The sequence below is a fragment of the Chionomys nivalis genome, chromosome 4 (assembly GCF_950005125.1).
Source record: "Chionomys nivalis chromosome 4, mChiNiv1.1, whole genome shotgun sequence".
In the NCBI taxonomy this organism is placed as follows: domain Eukaryota; kingdom Metazoa; phylum Chordata; class Mammalia; order Rodentia; family Cricetidae; genus Chionomys; species Chionomys nivalis.
Window position 1 is genome coordinate 109,779,591 of NC_080089.1, and position 20,519 is coordinate 109,800,109.

Here is a 20,519-nt window from a genome sequence, read left to right on the forward strand (position 1 = left end):
GTTAGTTTGATAGGCAGTTTTCTTCAGTATTTCTGATCAGCCCTCTGCTTGAGTCCTTCCATGTTTCCTGTAAACCCTCTTCCCTATGCTCTTGGTCTTGGTAGCCTGATTGTGAGATGTGGGACCAGCCTTGGGGTGTAAGGCTTTCTAAGAGACAACTCCTCACCTGGATAGTTTGGGTTGAGGGTTGTTTTCTGTCTCATTCTGAGGTGGACAGCTTCATGTCTTGCTCCCTTTTTCCACTAGAATTTATTTACCTGTGCCTGAGGTGTTGAGTACTGGATCTTCTGTCCTCAGTACTTCAAATTAAGCTTTTACTTTCTAGAAGACAAGAGCACTGAGAGTATTGATGCCTATGCTATATAGGCCACGCTCTTCCCCCAAGACCTCTACCAGCTGCAGTGCCTCCTCCGATCTCCTGCCTAGCCTTGGGTCTTAATTGTAGAATAATTTTATCTGTGAGTGCAAACTGGAGTCTGAGAGTGGGTATAAACTCTCTTGTGCCTCTGGGTATTTAAGAGTTTTCTTACTAAGCTCTGTAGACTTGGCCAAGCAGTTAAAAACATCTGCCTGTCTTCCAGAGGACCCAGGATCAATTCCCAGCACCCATATGGTGGCTCCTAACTGTCTGTAACTCCAATTCCAAGGGGGTTTGACACCCTCTTCTGACCTCCATAGGCAGCACTGCATGCATGTGCACAGACATACACACAAAAACACCTATATATACAAAATGAAGAAAATGCTCAAAAATATTTTCAAAAGAAGTTTCCATACTAGCCCACACTCAGATACTAATAATTTGTTAAATACAGCGGAATTCTTTTATTTATTTATTTATTTATTTATTTATTTATTTATTTATTTATTATGTATACAATATTCTGTCTGTGTCTATGCCTGCAGGCCAGAAGAGGGTACCAGACCCCATTACAGATGGTTGTGAACCACCATGTGGTTCCTGGGAATTGAACTCAGGACCTTTGGTAGAGCAGGCAATGCTCTTAACCTCTGAGCCATTTCTCCAGTCCCCAGTGGAATTCTTCTTATCCCTTTGTACCGTGGCTTCATTTTCTTCCTGTCACTTGTAGACTTTTTGGTTGTATATAATTTTTTTTTTTTTAAAGACTGGTTATTCATAACAGTGGTTCTCAACCTTTTGGGATTGTTCGCCTCTTTTACAGGGGTTGCCTAAGACCACCAGAAAACACAGATATTACATTATTATCCATAACAGTAGCAAAATTAAGTTATGAAGTAGCCATGAAAATAGTATTATGGTCACCACAGCATGGAGAACTGTATTAAAGGGTTACCGCATTAGGGAAACCAGTGTTCTACAACCTCAACTTTCTTATGCATTCATGAACAGTTATTATTTTATAGATAGTTTTTTTTTTTTTTTTTTTTTTTTTTTTTTTTTTTTTTGATTTTTCGAGACAGGGTTTCTCCGTAGCTCTTGGTTTCTGTCCTGGAACTAGCTCTTGTAGACCAGGCTGGCCTCGAACTCAAAGAGATCCGCCTGCCTCTGCCTCCCGAGTGCTGGGATTAAAGGCATGCGCCACCACTGCCCAGCAGTTTTTTCTTATTGTAATATGACTGATTTAATTTTCCAGTCTCTACATTCTAGACAGTAACCAAAATTCCTTTGTAATCAGAGGTATTATTAAATTTCTTACTGTTTTATTTAGGAAACATTGCAAAGTGAAAAGTAAGTATAGTCACTAAATTTCTGTGTAACCATTACCTGATTAATCAGTTACTAAATTTTTGTCAAATGTCCTATATCACTATTTTCCTGTACATTTACAGATTTTTACTATTGATGTATTTGAGAGTAGAATCCTCAACGCCCTGACTGCCTACCTCTGAATACAGCAGTCTCACTAAAATTTTAAAAATTAATTTTATTATTTTGAGCCAGGGTCTCACTGTGTACCCGTGACTAATCTGGAACTCATAATATATACCATTCTGGCTTTGAACTCACAGAGATGCTCCTGCCTTTGCCTCCTGAGTGTGGAATTAAGGGCCTATGTCACCATATTCAGTTAAACCTCATTAAAAACAAATCTTAGTAATATGCTGTATATTAAAAATTATATACTGATCTTACAATATATATCAGTAATTTGTATTCATTAAATCTCTTTCTGTTTGCAGGTATCATTATTAGGATTGGAGATTTTAAGTGCCTTTGTGGATAGATTGTCAACGCGATTTAAATCTTATGTAGCAATGGGTAAGTTCACTTTAAGAATGATTGTAGAATTTGATATAGTGACTTTTTCTTTACACTTTTGTTAGTTTCTGTAAATTTATAAAATGGGTAGTTTGGAGACTGGAGTGATGATGGTTCAGTGGTTAAAGCTCTTGTTCTTCCAAAGGCCTGAGTTAGTCTTAGCACTGACAGCAGGTGGTTCATAACCAGGTATAATTCTAGCTCCAGGATCTGATGCCCTCTTTGAACTTTGAGGGTTCTTGTACAATACAGCATACCCTAACATACAAGCACATTAAATTAAAATAAAGTCAGTTTAAAAATACATAATTTCAGCCAGGTGGTGGTGGTACACACCTTTAATCCCAGCACCCAGGAGGTAGAGATAGGCAGTAGGATCTTTGTGAGTCTGAGACCAACCTGGTCTACAGAGTCATCCAGGGCTACACAGAGAAACCCTGTCTCAAAACAAGAAAATATTAATTGGTGGAGACTGCTCATTCATTTCCAGCTGCCCAGAAACATAGAAACTATATTATTTGAAATACTATTTGGCCAATAGCTTAAGTGTATTTCTAGCTAGCTCTTACATCTTAAATGAGCCCATTTCTGTTATTCTATATTTTACCATAAGCCTTGTGGTTTACAGGTGGGCAAAGTTCTGGCGCCGTCTGTCTCCTGTAACAGCTATATGGCTTATCCCTGATTCTGCCTACTCTCTCTTTCTGTATCTGCTTGGAATTCCTGCCTTGCTCTATTCTGCTAAGCTACTGGCTGAAACAGCTTTATTCATTAACCAATAAAAGCAACACAGATGCAGGACTTCCCACACCATTTCCCCTTTTCTGTTCAAATAAAAAGGAAGGTTTTAACTTTAACATAGTAAAATTGCATATAACAAAACAGGTATCAAGCAAAAATTACAGTTACAATATTTATGTCTACTTTATCTTTTATCATAACTAAGGAAAACTATAACTATCTATTCTTTAACTCCATCAGAGACCCCAGAAGGATATAATGTTACCTAAGTAAATAGGAAATGCTTTGTAAGCAACTTCCAAAACTCTCGAATTAACAGACTCTCACTGCCTGGACAGCCACCCAAAGTTCTTCTGTAATACTGGGGCACCCATTTTCAGCCTACAGGCCCATAGTATCTGGTAGACTTTCCCATGAAGCAGGAAATTTCAAAGATAGTAACACCTATATTGGCAGTTTGTCAGTCACTTTCTTCTGTGTCCTGCTGAATGTCTGGAAGACTCTTTCATAAAGCAGAAACCCTGAAGGACTGTCTCACTTCCTTATGCAACTTCAGTCATTTTTCTATGGGTCCTGCATGTCCAGTTCATACAGCATAACATTAAGCAGTCCAAACAAGAGCAGTTTCCTTGCTCAAATGGCTAACAAACTCCATAAGGAGCTTCTTCAATACCTATCATCCATTTGAAGTAGACTGGTGCTGCCAGGAACAGATTTGTCTCATTGTTATGAAAAGTCCTAAGTTCTTAAAACCTTTAAATGCCATGTTCTGTTAAGTCTTTGAATACCTATCCATCTGAAATATATCTCTGTACATCTAGAAGACCTAACTAACATGACTACAAGCTTGACTATTATTATAGATGACTATCTATTAACCTGTATTTCTTAGTTATACATTACATTTTTAAATAAGCTGCACAAACACAATACCTTAATCAAGAACAGAAATACACATATAACAAAATTGACTTTAAATTTGTATCAGTAAACCAAGATCCATACTAGTACAAAGTATTCATCTCTATAGCATATCCTCCTTTTAAATGTAAACAAGCATTTATAAACAGTCATTTAGAGAAGTTGGACATAGTTCTCTCCAAACTGTTTCCTGCTTTTTGTTGGATGAAGTATTTTCTTTTTCGGGATTCACAGCAACCTTTTGGGGGGTCTTGGTCCATCAAACCACATTAGTCTGGAAGGAAACCACAGGTTCTCATCCTCTGTGGACAAACAAAAGCAGAACTGCTTTTCCAAAGCCATATATCCTTACACCCACATTTTGAAGTCAATATACCTTTAAAATATTTATGTTGGTTTAGCTTATCAGTCCCCAGAATCAAATGTCTCTCTGCAGTCAAAAAATTCAAAGAAAAGAGTAATATGCATAATCCAGACTCTCTGTGTATATTCCATCTTTACATGACTTATTTTTCTTTATTCCCTTAATCTATGATTGTCTATACTCTGTCTCTTTAAAAACTTTGTTTTAACATTTTTTATAACAATTTGCTTCTTTTTATAACTTTCTATTACTCATTTTCTTCTCTATCCCAAGCCTACGTATATTTTTTTTTAAAGCATGCTATGACCTGTTTAGAGATTTAGTCTGAATCTGTCCTTATTGCATATCTGTAGTCATTTTTGACCAGGAACGCTTTTTTCTTTTAAATGCTAAGCAGGTGTGGCTAGGACCAACTCCGTGGTCCTGCCTACTTGCTTCACCCCAATCCAACAGGACAGAGGCATGTTTACTGCCTCTGAGAACCATTCTCTCTGCCCCAGATTCAGGGTTGCATGGGTCTATGTCACCATTAAGCAATTTGTAACATGCTGCTCACAGACCCTATTTAAGTGCTCAGGCTCCTGAAAGAGCCAGAGCTGTTCCTGAAACTATCATGAACCAGGAAGCTGCCTTTTCAAAAATGCAGGTTTTGTTTTTTTTTCTGCTACTGCTAAATCAGGAAGACCTCCCTTAAAGGAGCTGTGGCGTCCGTTTGTCACCAGCAAACAGAGCCCATACGAAAAAAAAATGCTGGCTACCAAGAAGTGGCGCTTAACTCTGTTCTTTTATGTCTAGAATTCCTTTCCAAGCTTTCTCAGGTTTTACATGGATGTAGTCAAATACACACACACACACATAAGCATACACACACACACACACATATATACATATGCATAGTTTACACAAAGAGTTAAAAACTTATTAAATAGATAATCACAGTTCTGCAAAAAGAAGAAGCAACAAGACAACACAACCTTCTAGATACTGTTAATAAATATGTCATGTGCTCCTTTTTATTGTATTTTAATCTTTTGTAAAATGATAAAATTTGGGGTCTGGAGAGATGGCTCAGAGGTTAAGAACATTGCCTGCTCTTCCAAAGGTCCTGAGTTCAATTCTCAGCAACCACATGGTGGCTCACAACCATCTGTAATGGTTGGTTCCTCTTCTGGCCTACAGGCATACACACAGAGAGAATATTGTATACATAATAAATAAATAAATAAATATTTATTTAAAAAATGATAAAATTTGTAGGATGACTTACATGCTGTGGGATTTTTTTTTATTGTTGTTTTTATTGTTTTGAGACAGGGTCTCACTATATGGCCTTGGCAGTCCTGGAATTCCCTATGTAAACCAAGCTGGCCTCAAGCTCATAAAGATCCTACTGCCTTTGCCTCTCAAGTGCTGGAATTAAGGCATGTGTCACCAGACTGGCTACATTGCTATTTTTTTCACACTGTTTATGGAGACGTCTGTTCAGACCAATACTTTAGGAAGTATAATAACAGCGAGTTACAGCTTTTGTCTTGTTCAGCGTAGAGCCTGAGTCTTGCACACTGAGCCTACAACATTAAACCTGAGCTGCACTCCAGTCCCACAAGGTCTTAATATTAGGTTGAATAAAGTTACTGTGGTTGATTGCCCCAGAAGCCTCCCTGTAATACTATTTTTGTGTCACAGTTTGTTGGCTTCACTCTGAGCCGCGGTTATGATCTGCTTGCTGCGTGTTCATTGTTCCTCTCTAAGTGCCTACTCTGCATAATGCAATGACATAATTGACTTTGACTAAACACGTGTGATATTCCTGTGCATTTTAGAATGCTTTATGAATGAGTTTGGTACTATTTTATAGCAACATACAGAAATGCAACCTTGAATGTTAGTGGCTTTTTTTTATGATTTAATGCCCATAATGTCAACATAATATTAAACTTACTTTCAAATAGCTTCAATCGACTTCTTCATATTTAGTATGCCACCAAATTGTGTCAGTTTTTCTATTTTTCTTTTCCATCTGTTTTCTCAAATAAGTTTTCTTGGTTTTCACTTTTATCACTACTTGGTAGTTCCCTGTAGTAGAGAATGCGGGGCCCTTTTGTTCCTTCCCGCCCAGCTACCTTACATCTGAAATAATTACACAGAAACTATATTCATTTAAACACTGCCTGGCCCATTATATCTAGCCTCTTCTTCCCAGCATTCAGTTCTGTTTCCCCACCTACCTAAGCTGCTGCCCTATCAAAAGGCCAAGGCAGTTTGTTTATTCAACCAATGAAAGCAACACATAAACAGAAGGGCCTCCTACACCAGTTTCCACTGTTAGTATCAATAACTTCTGAAGAGAAATTTTTACTGGCCACCTTCAGCTTAAAATTGATAATAGATGTTAAAAACCATGCTCTGAAGACATGTTTGTAGATGAATTTGAGTGTGTAAACAGAAATTTTAAAAATAAAGTTCCATACTTTGGACTTTGAGAAATTGTATGTTAAGGTGTGCCTAATATTCTCTTCTGTGTAATTATTGGTTGAAGTTGTAGTACCACTTCCCTTTGTTTGGGTCCATGGAGATTTCCTTTGCTTTTTATTTTTATTTATTTATTTTTGTTATTTACCAATCTATTTATTTTGGTCTTTCTGCAAACTACTGTTAGTTAGCATTGTTTTCATTTTGATGATCCTTTGTGAAACTTGAGCTTATTATGTGCAAGCTCATGTGGTGTGATGGGAAAACTTGACCTTCATTTGCTCCCGTTTATTGGAATCCTCCTTTAAAAGTACTGTGTCTGTGAGAGAGGATCATCATGTGTCTCTGACTTGGAGGTGGACAGTATCTGCATTCTTCAAGAACTAGACTACCTAAGCCAGCCAGTGTTGTTGGCACACTCCTTTAATTCCAGCATTTGGGAGACAGAAGCAGGCAGATCTCTGTGAATTTGAGGCCAGGCCAGGCTCTAGACCTACAGAGAAACCCTGTCTTGATAAACCAAAAAGAAACAAAAAAAGAATTAGACTTCCTTAGATTTGCTTTCTTATTTAATCCTATCATAATGCTTAAATAGATTACATAATTCTGTATAGGGCTAATGCAGTGGCTTAGTAGGTAAAAGTGCTTGTCAACAGCTTGATGACCTGAGTTCCATCCCCAGAGCCCACATGGTAAAAAGAACTAACTCCTGTAAATTGTCCTTAGACCTCCATGCACATGCCATGACTAACGTGTTTCCCCAAATAGAAAATTAATAAGGAAATATAAAACAATTTTAAAAGTCTCTTTGTAAAAGGAAAGGATCGAATTAAATCATGACCTAACATTTCTTTAAACTTCCCTAATCCTCCCAGATCCCTCCCAAATACTCAACTTTTCTCTTTCACTCTTTAGAAACTAAACAAACAAAAAACCAGAAAAACCCCAAAGAAAAATTACAAGAAACACACACATAAAACCCTTAAAATGCACAGAATCAGAAAACATCATAAACAAGCAAAAGACCAATATGACAAAAAGTGCCCAGATAAAGCAACATGAGGCAAAAAGTCTACAGAAATAACATCGAGTTCATTTTGTGTTAGCCATCTACTGCTGTACATGGGTCCTGCCTTAAGTGTATAATATGCCCAAGAGATTCCATTGCAAAACAAATTTTCCTTTGCTAGCTGGTATCAGTTGCAGATAGCTTCTTGGTTTGGGGTGGGAGCACCTGTTCACTTTGCCTTCTCAGTGTTGCTACCCTGTCTTGCTTGAGCCTATGTAGACCTGTGCATGCTGTAACTTCGCTGTGAATTCCTATGTGATTCAGTCCTTTGTATGTTAAAAGTAAATATGTATTCTTCAGTGTTAGTTCTAGTTCCAAACAGAGGTTTGCACATTGCTCAGCCATTAGAGCTTTAGATATGTTTCTGAAGAGAGCATGGCCTCTACCATGCTTCCTAAGTGATCTGTCTACACTGAGACTGATCACTAACTCTAGTTTTATGGGAACTGAGTTTAATAAAGTTTTGTAGTATAAAAATTTAGCAGATAGTCCGAACCCTAAATGTGTCTTAACAAACAAAAAACCAGTAGAGTTACAGAGTCTTCAGGACACTGAGTTCTGAGTTTTATGTCTTGTAATTTTACATTGTACAAAACCAGTAGAATGAAAACTTCTTCCACCTATCCTTCAGTTTTCAGTATTTTCCCTTCCAGTGCAGTCTGTGGTAAATTGACACATTGTTTAGATTCTCTTCACTTAGGGAGTGGAAGCCCTTTTTCTGGGTGCCTAGTAAAGACGCAGTGTTCACTGTAGTTACTGATGAATCACGGGCCATAGATGAGCAGGTCTTTAGTGTATATTGCCGACAGTTCCAAATGCCCACTGTTTTTTGTTTGTTTGTTTATTTGTTTACTTTATCTACTTTCTATTCATAAGGGGTAAACAAGGAAACTTTGAGGTTTAGGAAAATTTACTATCTCCTGTAATTAATAAGTAGATACAACTAAATAAAATGTTTTTGCCTTCAAGAGAATAAGTGTAAAAACAGAAATTTAAGGACAAGTCAGGTTACTCAGGTCAAGGTGTTTGCCACACCAGCCTGTTGACCTGAGTTTGATCCCAGAACTCATGGAAAAGTTTAAGGAGAGAACTTACTTCACAAAGTTGTCTTCTGACCTTCCTACTGGTGTGTGTCAAAGCATGTTCACATGTGTGCACACATACATATAATTAAAAATTTATTATAAAAGTAATAAGATTTTTTTGTTTAATACAATATTATGTTCATGTTTATTCATGTCCAGTTTTTTTTAGTTGTTGTTTTTTCTTTTTTTTATTGAAAAAAAAATTTTCCGCCTCCTCCCCGCCTCCCATTTCCCTCCCCCTCCTCCTGCCCCTCTCCCCCTCCCCCCACTCCTCTTCTCCTCCCTCTCCAGTCCCAGGAGCAGTCAGGGTTCCCTGCCCTGTGGAAAGTCCCAGGTCCTCCCCCCTCCATCCAGATCTAGGAAGGTGAACATCCAAACTGTCTAGGCTCCCACAAAGCCAGAACCTGAAGTAGGATCAAAACCCTGTGCCCTTGTCCTTGGCCTCTCGTCAGCTCTCATTGTCCGCCATGTTCAGAGAGTCCGGTTTTATCCCATACTTTTTCAGTCACAGTCCAGCTGGCCTTGGTGAGCTCCCAATAGATCGGCCCCACTGTCTCAGTGGGTGGGTGCACCCCTCGTGGTCCTGACTTTGTTGTACATGTTCTCCCTCCTTCTGCTCCTCATTAGGACCTTGGGAGCTCAGTCCTGTGCTCCAGTGTGGGCCTCTGTATCTATCTCCATCCATCGCTAGATGAAGGTTCTATGGTGATATGCAAGATATTCATCAGTATGGCTATAGGATAGGTTCATTTCAGGTTCCCTATCGTCAAGTGCCCAAGGAACTAACTGGGGACATTGCCCTGGGCATCTGGTAGCCACTCCGAGTTCAAGTCTCTTGCCAACCCTTAGGTGGCTCCCTTAACTAAGATATGAGATTCCCTGCTCCCCTATCCAACCTTCCTATATCCCCAATCATCCCGTTTCCCCAAGTTCCCCTCATCCTCTCCTTCACACTTTTCTCTCTCCATCTCCCCTTACCCCCATCCCACTCCACCCCCAAGATTCCAATTTTTTGCCCGGCAATCTTGTCTATTTCCCATAGCCAGGAGGATAACTATATGTTTTTCCTTGGGTTTGCCCTCTTGTTTAGCTTCTTTAGGACCACAAATTATAGACTCAGTGGCCCCCTATCCATGGCTAGAAACCAATTATGAGTGAGTACATCCCATGATCTTCTTTTTGGGTCTGGGTTACCTCACTCAGGATAGTATTTTCTATTTCCATCCATTTGCATGCAAAATTCGAGAAGTCATTGTTTTTTACCGCAGAGTAGTACTCTAATGTGTATATATTCCACACTTTCTTCATCCATTCTTCCATTGAAGGACACCTAGGATGCTTCCAGGTTCTGGCTATTACAAATAATGCTGCTATGAACATAGTTGAACAAATGCTTTTGTCATATGATAAGGGATCTCTTGGGTATATTCCCAAGAGTGGTATTGCTGGGTCCAGGGGTAGGTTGATCCCAATTTTTCTGAGAAACCGCCACACTGATTTCCAAAGTGGTTGCACAAGTTTGCAGTCCCACCAGCAATGGATGAGGGTACCCCTTTCTCCACAACCTCTCCAGCAAAGGCTATCCTTGGTGTTTTTGATTTTAGCCATTCTGACAGGTGTAAGATGATATCTCAAAGTTGTTTTGATTTGCATTTCTCTGATCACTAAGGAGGTTGAGCATGACCTTAAGTATCTTTTGGCCATTTGAACTTCTTCTGTTGAGAATTCTCTATTCAGTTCAGTGCCCCACTTTTTAATTGGGTTAATTATTATTTTAACGTCTAGTTTCTTGAGTTCTTTATATATTTTGGAGATCAGACCTTTGTCTGTTGCGGGGTTGGTGAAGATCTTCTCCCAGTCAGTAGGGTGCCTTTTTGTCTTGGTGACAGTGTCCTTTGCTTTACAGAAGCTTCTCAGTTTCAGGAGGTCCCATTTATTCAATGTTGCCCTTATTGTCTGTGCTGCTGGGGTTATACATAGGAAGCGATCTCCTGTGCCCATATGTTGTAGGGTACTTCCCATTTTCTCTTCTATCAGGTTGAGTGTGTTCAGATTGATATTGAGGTCTTTGATCCATTTGGACTTGAGTTTTGTGCATGGTGATAGATATGGGTCTATTTTCATTCTTCTACAGGTTGACATCCAGTTGTGCCAGCACCATTTGTTGAAGAAGCTTTCTTTCTTCCATTGTACACTTTTAGCTCCTTTATCGAAAATAAGGTGTTCATAGGTTTGTGGGTTAAAATCCGGGTCTTCTATACGATTCCATTGGTCGACTTCTCTGTTTTTATGCCAGTACCACGCTGTTTTCATTACTGTAGCTCTGTAATAGAGTTTGAAGTCAGGGATGGTAATGCCTCCAGAAGTTCCTTTATTGTATAAGATTGTTTTGGCTATCCTGGGTTTTTTGTTTTTCCATATAAAGTTGATTATTGTCCTCTCAAGATCTGTGAAGAATTTTGGTGGGACCTTGATGGGGATTGCATTGAATCTATAGATTGCCTTTGGTAGAATTGCCATTTTTACTATGTTGATCCTCCCAATCCAAGAGCAAGGGAGATCCTTCCATTTTCTGGTATCCTCTTCAATTTCTTTCTTCAAAGACTTAAAGTTCTTGTCAAATAGATCTTTCACTTCCTTGGTTAGAGTTACCCCAAGATATTTTATGCTGTTTGTGGCTATCGTGAAAGGTGATGATTCTCTTATTTCCCTCTCTGCTTCCATATCCTTTGTGTATAAGAGGGCGACTGATTTTTTGGAGTTGATCTTGTATCCTGCCACATTACTAAAGGTATTTATCAGCTGTAGAAGTTCTTTGGTGGAGTTTTTGGGGTCGCTTAAGTACACTATCATATCATCTGCAAATAACGCAAGTTTAACTTCTTCCTTTCCAATTCGAATCCCCTTAATCCCCTTATGTTGTCTTATTGCTATTGCTAAGACTTCAAGAACTATATTGAAGAGGTATGGGGAGAGTGGACAGCCTTGGCGTGTTCCTGATTTTAGTGGGATGGCTTTAAGTTTCTCTCCGTTTAATTTGATGTTAGCTGTCGGCTTGCTGTAAATAGCTTTAATTATATTTAGGTATGATCCTTGTATCCCTAATTTCTCCAAGACTTTTATCATAAAGGGATGTTGAATTTTGTCAAATGCTTTTTCAGCATCTAATGAAACTATCATATGGTTTTTTTCTTTCAGTTTATTTATATGATGGATTACATTGATAGATTTGCGTATGTTAAACCAGCCCTGCATCTCTGGGATGAAGCCTACTTGATCATAATGGATAATTTTTCTAATGTGTTCTTGGATTCGGTTTGCCAGTATTTTGTTGAGGATTTTTGCGTCGATGTTCATGAGTGAGATTGGCCTGTAATTCTCTTTCTTGGTTGAGTCTTTGTGTGGATTTGGTATCAGAGTTACTGTAGCTTCATAAAAGGAATTTGGCAATGACTCTTCTGTTTCTATATTGTGAAATACATTTAGGAGTATAGGTATTAGGTCTTCTTGGAAGTTCTGGTAGAATTCCGCATTGAAACCATCTGGTCCTGGGGTTTTTTTGGAAGGGAGGTTTTTGATAACAGCTTCTAATTCTTCGCGACTCACAGGTCTATTTAGGTTGTTTACCTGGTCCTGGTTTAACTTTGGTATATGGTATTCATCTAAAAAAGTGTCCATTTCTTTAACATTTTCCAGTTTTGTGGCATACAGGCTTTTGTAGTAAGATCTAATGATTCTCTGAATTTCCTCTGTGTCTGTGGTTATGTCCCCCTTTTCATTTCTGATTTTATTAATTTGCAAATTCTCTCTCTGCTGTTTGATTAGTTTGGATAGGGGTTTATCAATCTTGTTGATTTTCTCCAGGAACCAGCTTTTTGTTTCATTGATTCTTTCAATTGTTTTCTGTGTTTCTATTTTGTTGATTTCAGCCCTTAGTTTGATTATTTCCAGTCTTCTACTCCTTCTAGATGAGTCTGCTTCTTTTTTTTCTAGAGTTTTCAGGTGGGTTGTTAAGTCTCCAATGTGTGCTTTCTCTGTTTTCTTTAAGTGGGCACTTAGTGCTATGAACTTTCCTCTCAGGACTGCTTTCATAGTGTCCCATAGGTTTGAGTATGTTGTTTCTTTATTTTCATTGAATTCAAGGAAGACTTTAATTTCTTTCTTTATTTCTTCCTTAATCCAGGTATGGTTCAGTAGTTGACTGTTCAGTTTCCCTGAGTTTGTAGGCTTTCTGGGAGTAGCATTGTTGTTGAATTCTAGCTGTAATCCATGGTGATCTGATAAGATACAGGTGGTTACAGATATTTTTTTGTAACTCTGGATGTTTGCTTTGTTACCGAGTATGCGGTCAATTTTCGAGAAGGTTCCATGCGCTGCAGAGAAGAAGGTATAGTTTTTCCTATTTGGGTGGAATATTCTATAGATGTCTGTTAAGTCCATTTGATTCATTACCTCCATTAATTCTCTTATTTCTCTGTTAGGTTTCTGTCTAATTGACCTGTCCATTGGTGAGAGAGGAGTGTTAAAGTCTCCTACTATTAATGTGTGCGGTTTGATTGCTGCCTTGAGTTTTAGCAATGTTTCTTTACGTACGTGGGTGCTTTTATATTAGGGGCATAGATATTCAGGATTGAGACTTCATCCTGATGAATTGTTCCTGTTATGAGTAGAAAATGTCCCTCTCCATCTCTTCTGATTGATTTAAGTTTGAAGTCAACTTTCTTAGAAATTAGTATGGCCACACCTGCTTGTTTCTTAGGTCCATTTACTTGATAAGCCGTATCCTAACCCTTTACTCTGAGTAGGTGCCTGTCTTTGTGGTTGAGGTGTGTTTCCTGTAAACAGCAAAATGTTGGATCCTGTTTTCGTATCCAATCTCTTAGTCTGTGCCTTTTTATAGGTGAGTTGAGTCCATTGACATTAAGTGATATTAATGACCAGTGGTTGTTAACTCCGGTCATTTTTTTAGTAGTAAATTTTGTGTTTCCCTTCTTCGAGTTGTGCTGGTGAAGGGTCTCTAGTTGTCTGAGATATTGTGGTCATTGTTGGACTCCTTGGTTAGTGATTTTCCTTCTATTACTTTCTGTAAGGCTGGATTTGTGGCAACGTATAGTTTAAATTTGTTTTTATCCTGGAAAATTTTGTTTTCTCCATTTATAGTGAACGAAAGTTTGGCTGGGTATAGTAGTCTGGGCTTGCATCCACAGTCTCTCAGTTTCTGCAGTACATCTATCCAGGACCTTCTGGCTTTCATGGTTTCCATAGAGAAGTCAGGTGTAATTCTGATAGGTTTACCTTTATAAGTAACTTGGCCTTTTTCCTTTGCAGCTCTTAATATTCTTTCTTTGTTCTGTATGCTTTGTGTTTTGATTATTATATGGCGAGGGGATGTTTTTTTTTGATCCAGCCTATTCGGTGTTCTGTATGCTTCTTGAACCTTCGTAGGTATATCTTTCTTTAGGTTGGGAAAGTTTTCTTCTATAATTTTATTAAGTATATTTTCTGGACCGTTGAGCTGCGCTTCTTCCCCTTCTTCTACTCCTATTATTCTTAGGTTTGGTCTTTTTATTGTGTCCCATATTTCCTGAATGTTTTGTGATGAGAGTTTGTTGGCCTTGCTGTTTTCTTTGATCAGCGTGTTTATTTTCTCTATGGTATCTTCAGAATTGTTGTTTGTTTTTTCAAGGCAGGGTTTCTCTGTAGCTTTGGAGCCTGTCTTGGAACTAGCTCTGTAGACCAGGCCGGCCTCAAACTCACACTGTATTCCAGTTATTAAAGGTTTTAAAATGTTTATATTCTATAAAATTACTTTTGTTTTTAGACATTTTGCTCTGTAGCCTAGAACTTCCTGTGTTGCCCTGGCGGGCCTGCACTCTTATGACTGTCTTTGTGTCTCAGCCTTCTGAGTGTAGGGTCATAGGCATAAGCCACCACAACTGGCTCTAAAATTTTATGTTAATTTTGAGACAGAGTCTTATTATATAGATCCCAGCCTTGTCTTGAAGTCACTATAGTAAGTAGCCTGGGCTGCCTTGAACTTGGAATCTTCTTGCCTCTACTTCCCCAATCCCTAGTTCTGAGATTATAGTATATGCCACCAAATTTTACATGCTGTCTAAAATACTTCTTAGTATTAGCCTGTATTTGGCTGAACATTTGAATTCTCTGTTGTAATTTAATTCTGCCTCTCAGAAACAGAGTATCTTTTTTCCTGTTACTGGTACATGGATGCCAACACACATACACACACGCACACACATGCACACACACAGTCCCAACTATCTAAATTATAAGTAAACACTGATTTTACTACCTAATAATATTGTAGTGTAATAATATTGTTGTAAGGATTAAAGAAGGTAATTTATTTTTTCTATTATGTTCTGTGATTTAGAAGTAACAGAGATTCCCGTAATAGCCAGTCTTACAGATATTGAATAATTCCTGTTAATACTACATATAAACAAACATGAGGAAAGATTTTCATTGTACCCTCTGATTCATACTTGGCAGTGCTTATTTTGTTTAAGTGGTGCCGTGGTCTTGCACTGTCTGGCAAACTACTGAGCCGTATTTCTAGTCATGAACAGTACTTATATTGGTTTACGATTGAATAAATTTATTTTTATTACTATTTTATTTTATGTATGGATCTTTTGCCTGCATTAATGTCTGTGCAAGCATGATACCCCGGAGGCCAGAAGAGGGCTTTTGATCTCTGGAGCTGCAGTTCTGAATAGTTGTGAGCTGCCCTGTGAGTGCTGGTGTCCCACCCAGGTCCTCTGAAGAGCAGCCTGTGCTCTCAACCAGTGAGCCGTCTCTCTCATAACTTCAGTTATGAGGGATGTTTTTGTTTCAGTGGGACATGTTCTTTCTGTATAGTCCAGGCTGGCCTAGAACTCTGACTCCTCTGTCTGAGAGCCTCTCTCCCCATTTCTGGGATTAAAGCATGTGCTTCCCTGCTCGAGCACCCCCCCCCCCATTACACCTTCTGTAAGTAAACTAGATAAGTGTATCCCTTTTTGTTGTTGTTTGCATTTCATTTCTTCTACTTGCCCATTTAAACCTGGATTTAGGCCTATGTTTTTGTTTCTGTTTGTCAGTTATGAAATATGTTCAACAAGAAGAATGCGTAACATGCAATTTAGAGAATAATTGTAAAAACCAACCTTGACTGTGTCTGGGTCCAGAAACTCAAATTTCCCAGGTCCTTGAACTACCCCTGCCTACAGTTCCTGATGATACCTTTTCAGTTCACCAGGTGTCTTCCCTATCATAACCTCTAGAAAAGTATTTACTTGTTTGTCTATGGATCTTGACCACATACCTACCTCCAAATGGAATAACACTGTTTGTCTGGTTTTGAACACTGTCCCAATTGGATATCATTGTACATACTAACTACATTGAAATTTGTTCGTTGTTTTCATTTGAACTCATGACTAAGAACTTAAAATAATTTATTTTCATAACTGATTATGGCAATAGTTGTTCTTTGTAGTTCTGTAAAATATGGTTTGTGATGGATTGTAATGCTTGTTCTTCCCGCATCAGTTACCACAGCTTTAGTAGACAGAATGGGAGACACCAAAGACAGAGTTCGAGACGAAGCTCAGAACCTGACACTGAAGCTGATGGATGAGGTGGCACCGCCTATGGTAGGCTTGCGTTGATTAAAAGTTTTCTTTGTTTTGATTTGTTTTTTTAAGACAGAGTTTCTCTGTGTAACAGCTCTGGCTGCCCTGGAATTCACTCTGTAGGCTAATCTTGCCTTGAACTCACAGAGATCCACCTGCATCTGCCTCCTGAGGGCTGGGATTAAAAGTGTGCACCATTACTACCTAGCTTGAAATTTTCTCATTAGTTGAATGGTAAGTATAGCAAAGTAATAAACCTTGAAAACATGAATGGTAGAATTTTAAATGGTGGATTATTGCTGATGTTTTATGGAAGTTCGAATTTAAGGTGCAGTGTCAACACGTCTTTTTTATTTTCATTTAACCTTTCTGTTTTTCAGTTACTTACATTTTTTTTTAAAAAAAATACAGAATTAAGTGATTTGACAGTATGCTGGTTGTAGTTATGCCTCACCATTTTCTGATTTTTCTTACCTGCAAATTACAAGATATTGAAAAAGAAACCTTTTTTTTTTCCAGTTGGACGTGTGGCCTATATTTGTAATCCTAGTAATGGGGAGACAGAGACAGGCAGGCATGTTTTAGGCTAGTGAGAGACTTGTGACCAAAAAAGGGGGGGGGGTAGCTAGCACCTGAGGAACAACACACAAGATTGCCCTTTGTCTTCCACATGTACGCATATTTACCTGTATTCACATTCACCCACACGCATGGACACACTTGCACATGTTTATGGGCTCTTACACCAATAGTGTATTGGTCTGTTTTATGTTGTTACACAACAAAATGTCTGAGGTTAGATACTTGTAACAACAACAAAAGGATGTATTTAGCTCATAACTTTGGGAGTCATAGTTTTATGGACACAACTCTTGCTATGTGATATGGGGTCCACCTAGGTGCATCACCACATGGGAGGTGGCTGCGTGATGGCATAAATGTTTACATGCTTATAAGAAGAGCCAATATTTTTTTTTTTGCTCAGTATGTTTTTTAAAGGTCCTTCCATTAAAAATTATTTTATGTATATATATGTATGCATGTATGTATATCACATATATACAGGTACCTGCAAAAAATCAGAATTGGAGTTACAGAGGCAGTTACAAGCCATTGTTTGGGTACTGGGAACTGAACTAATTTCTCTGCAAGAACAGCAATTGCTCTTAACCACTGAACCATCCCTCCAGCCCCGGGTCTTTCCATCTCAACACTGTTATACCGAGGACCAAGCTTCTGACACATAAACCCTTGGGAGAACGACATCCACACCCTGGTGTGGAAATCCTTTACGGAGACTAAAAATAAGCTGACCTGTACAACATGGTTGGGAGGCTAGCTTAAGGTTCACGTAATAGTCTCAGTGGTGTCAGGTGATGCTAGATGGTTATGTTGCACATGTTTAGTAAGGCAAGAGTACTGAGTTATAAAGGGGAACTGAGTAGAAGGGATTTTATGCTTCATAACAAAACTTTTCAAAACGAGTTTTGTGGATAGTCTTTATTAATTTACATTTACTTTTGTTTTTTTTTTTTTTGGTTTTCTTACTATGAAAAGTACTATAGATGTAAAAAGATTTAGAGTTCCAGAGATGGATTTCTGAGACAGGTTAATCAAAATAAGATTCCCCCCTTTGGTGGTTGTAACAACAGAGCCCAGAGCCTTGTAGATCTCAGTGGCAAATGTTCTGTCACTGGACTATATATCCAGCCTTAGTTAAGATTTTTAAAATTGACAATCCTGATAACCTGAGTTCAGAGTTTGATCACTGGGATCTAGAGGGCTGACTCTTGCAAGTGGTCCTCTGTCCCCACATCTTCAGTCACACGCACACAAATCACTCATCTCTCTCTCTCTCTCTCTCTCTCTCTCTCTCCCTCTCTCTCTCTCTCTCTCACACACACACACACACACACACACACACAGTGGGGGTGGAGGAAACTTACTGTGTGTTTTGAAAGATACAGTAGAATCCTTGCTACACTGTACCTAAACAGTTGTCTTGCATTATTGGTATAAGCTTCTTTTTCCTTTCTCCCCTCAGACTAGGTAGTCATAAAATGTCCTGTCCTCATTATAAGATGTTTGCGGTCATTCCATGTGACAGTCTGTAGTAGTTGCTAAGGAGTTTTGCATCTAGGAGTGCTTTTCAGACCACTGTGCTTATAATTTCATGTAACATGAGGGCCTGCTGCTTGTTGGGGTTTCTCTCCTGCCCAGTTCCCACAGCCGGTAAATCCCAAAGAAAATCACACAGAGATCTCCATAAGTTATAAACTGATTGGCCCATTAGCTCAGGCCTCTTATTAGCTCTTGTAGCTTATATTAACCTATTATTCTTATCTATGTTAGTCACATGGCTCAGTACCTTTTTCAGCAACGCAGGTCACATCCTGCTTCTTCGGTGGTCTGGGGAGGACTGGGAGGGATGGGCTTCTTCCTTCCTAGAATTCTCCTGTTCTCATTGCCCCACCTCTACTTCCTGTCTAGTTGACCTGCCTATGCTTCCTGCCTGGCAAATCAGTATGTATGTATGTATGTATGTATGTATGTATTTATTTATTTATTTTTAGATTTTATTTATTATGTATACAGTATTCTGTGTGCCTACAGGCTGGAAGAGGGCACCAGATCTCATTTTGGATAGTTGTAAGCCACCATGTGGTTGCTGGGAATTGAACTCAGGACCTTTGGAAGAACAGCCAGTGCTCTTAACCTCTGAGCCATATCTCCAGCCCAAATCAGTATTTATTTAAAACATAATTGACAGAATACAGACAATTCTCCGCACCAATTTCAGAGCTGTTAGTATAGAAGAAACCCGTGTTCATGGAAATGCTTAGATGCTTATGTATGGAGCATGATTTTCCTTACAGTTACTAAAATTTAAAGTAAAACTATGTAAATAAAAACCAGAATTGTGGCTCAGATATTAAATGGGTAGAAGCCCACAAAAACAAAAAGAGAAACCTTGTAAATATGAGTTGAACTTCTGTTATCTGAACACTCAAAACTTTTTTGTTCATTGACATAACATTAAGACTATGAGTGGAAAATTCCACACCTGATCCATGTGACAGGCTACAGGCAAAATTTAGCTGCACTAAAAATATTATATAGAAATGCTCAGGTTATGTGCTAAAGTGAGTATGAAACAGAGATGAGTCTCAAGTCTAGGTTTGTGTCCTAGCAACAAGATTTCTGTTACCATGTAAATAATGCTAAAATTTGAAAATGCCCCAAATATGGAACACTTCTGATCCCTGATGATTTGCTTGTAAGATTAGAAGAGTTACATTTGTCAAAGCAGTCTCTGACTTTATTGCGTGTATCTACTTGTTTTCCCCATAGTACATCTGGGAGCAGCTGGCCTCTGGTTTCAAGCACAAGAACTTCCGATCTCGAGAGGGCGTGTGTCTGTGTCTTATTGAGACCTTGAACATGTAAGTTCTGTGGTTACTGAAACAACTTGCTCTCTTTTAGTCATTTCTCAAGGTTTTCTTTTTTTTCCACAATGTGAAGAAAGACTGGAAATAAATTTAAGCTCAATTGATCTCCCAAACAAAAATATAATATTTAATGCAACTTTTGGATATATATCTATTGTATTTATTTTTAAATTTGTCTCTTTTTTTCTTTAACCATGCAGAATTGGTGGTTATAGAATTGATAATGCTAATAAGTTTGGATCTTTTCTCTGTTAGGCTCTGCTTCAGAAGTTCTGAACTCAATGGTGTGTCACATGTTGAAGCCATTTTACCATAGCTTTTACCAGTAAGCTCTAGGCTAAGGCACTATGGGTGACGGCTACAGTGATACACCTGCTGGGACTCTGTCAGAAAGGTGTACAGTGTTCTAGTGGCGGCAGCAGAGTTCTGATAGCTTAGGCTTCACAGGGCTATGATATAGGCAGAAGAAATGTGTTTGAAGGCTTTTATTCTTATTCTAGAATAACTTTCCAGACTCTGTGCGGGGTGATAGGTAATAT

The 20,519-nt window shown here is 38.6% G+C and overlaps 1 protein-coding gene across 15 annotated transcripts in view; it reads left to right on the forward strand.

Moving 5' to 3' along the window:
* Nucleotides 1–20,519, forward strand: part of Clasp2 (cytoplasmic linker associated protein 2) — a 212,216-nt gene that overhangs the window by 10,488 nt on the left and 181,209 nt on the right. For all 15 annotated transcript variants that reach the window (XM_057766225.1, XM_057766227.1, XM_057766233.1 and 12 more), the window contains exons 2-4: nucleotides 2,164–2,242; nucleotides 16,449–16,552; nucleotides 19,883–19,974. In XM_057766225.1, coding sequence (XP_057622208.1) covers nucleotides 2,164–2,242; nucleotides 16,449–16,552; nucleotides 19,883–19,974 — 275 coding nt within the window. The remainder of the gene's footprint in view (nucleotides 1–2,163; nucleotides 2,243–16,448; nucleotides 16,553–19,882; nucleotides 19,975–20,519) is intronic.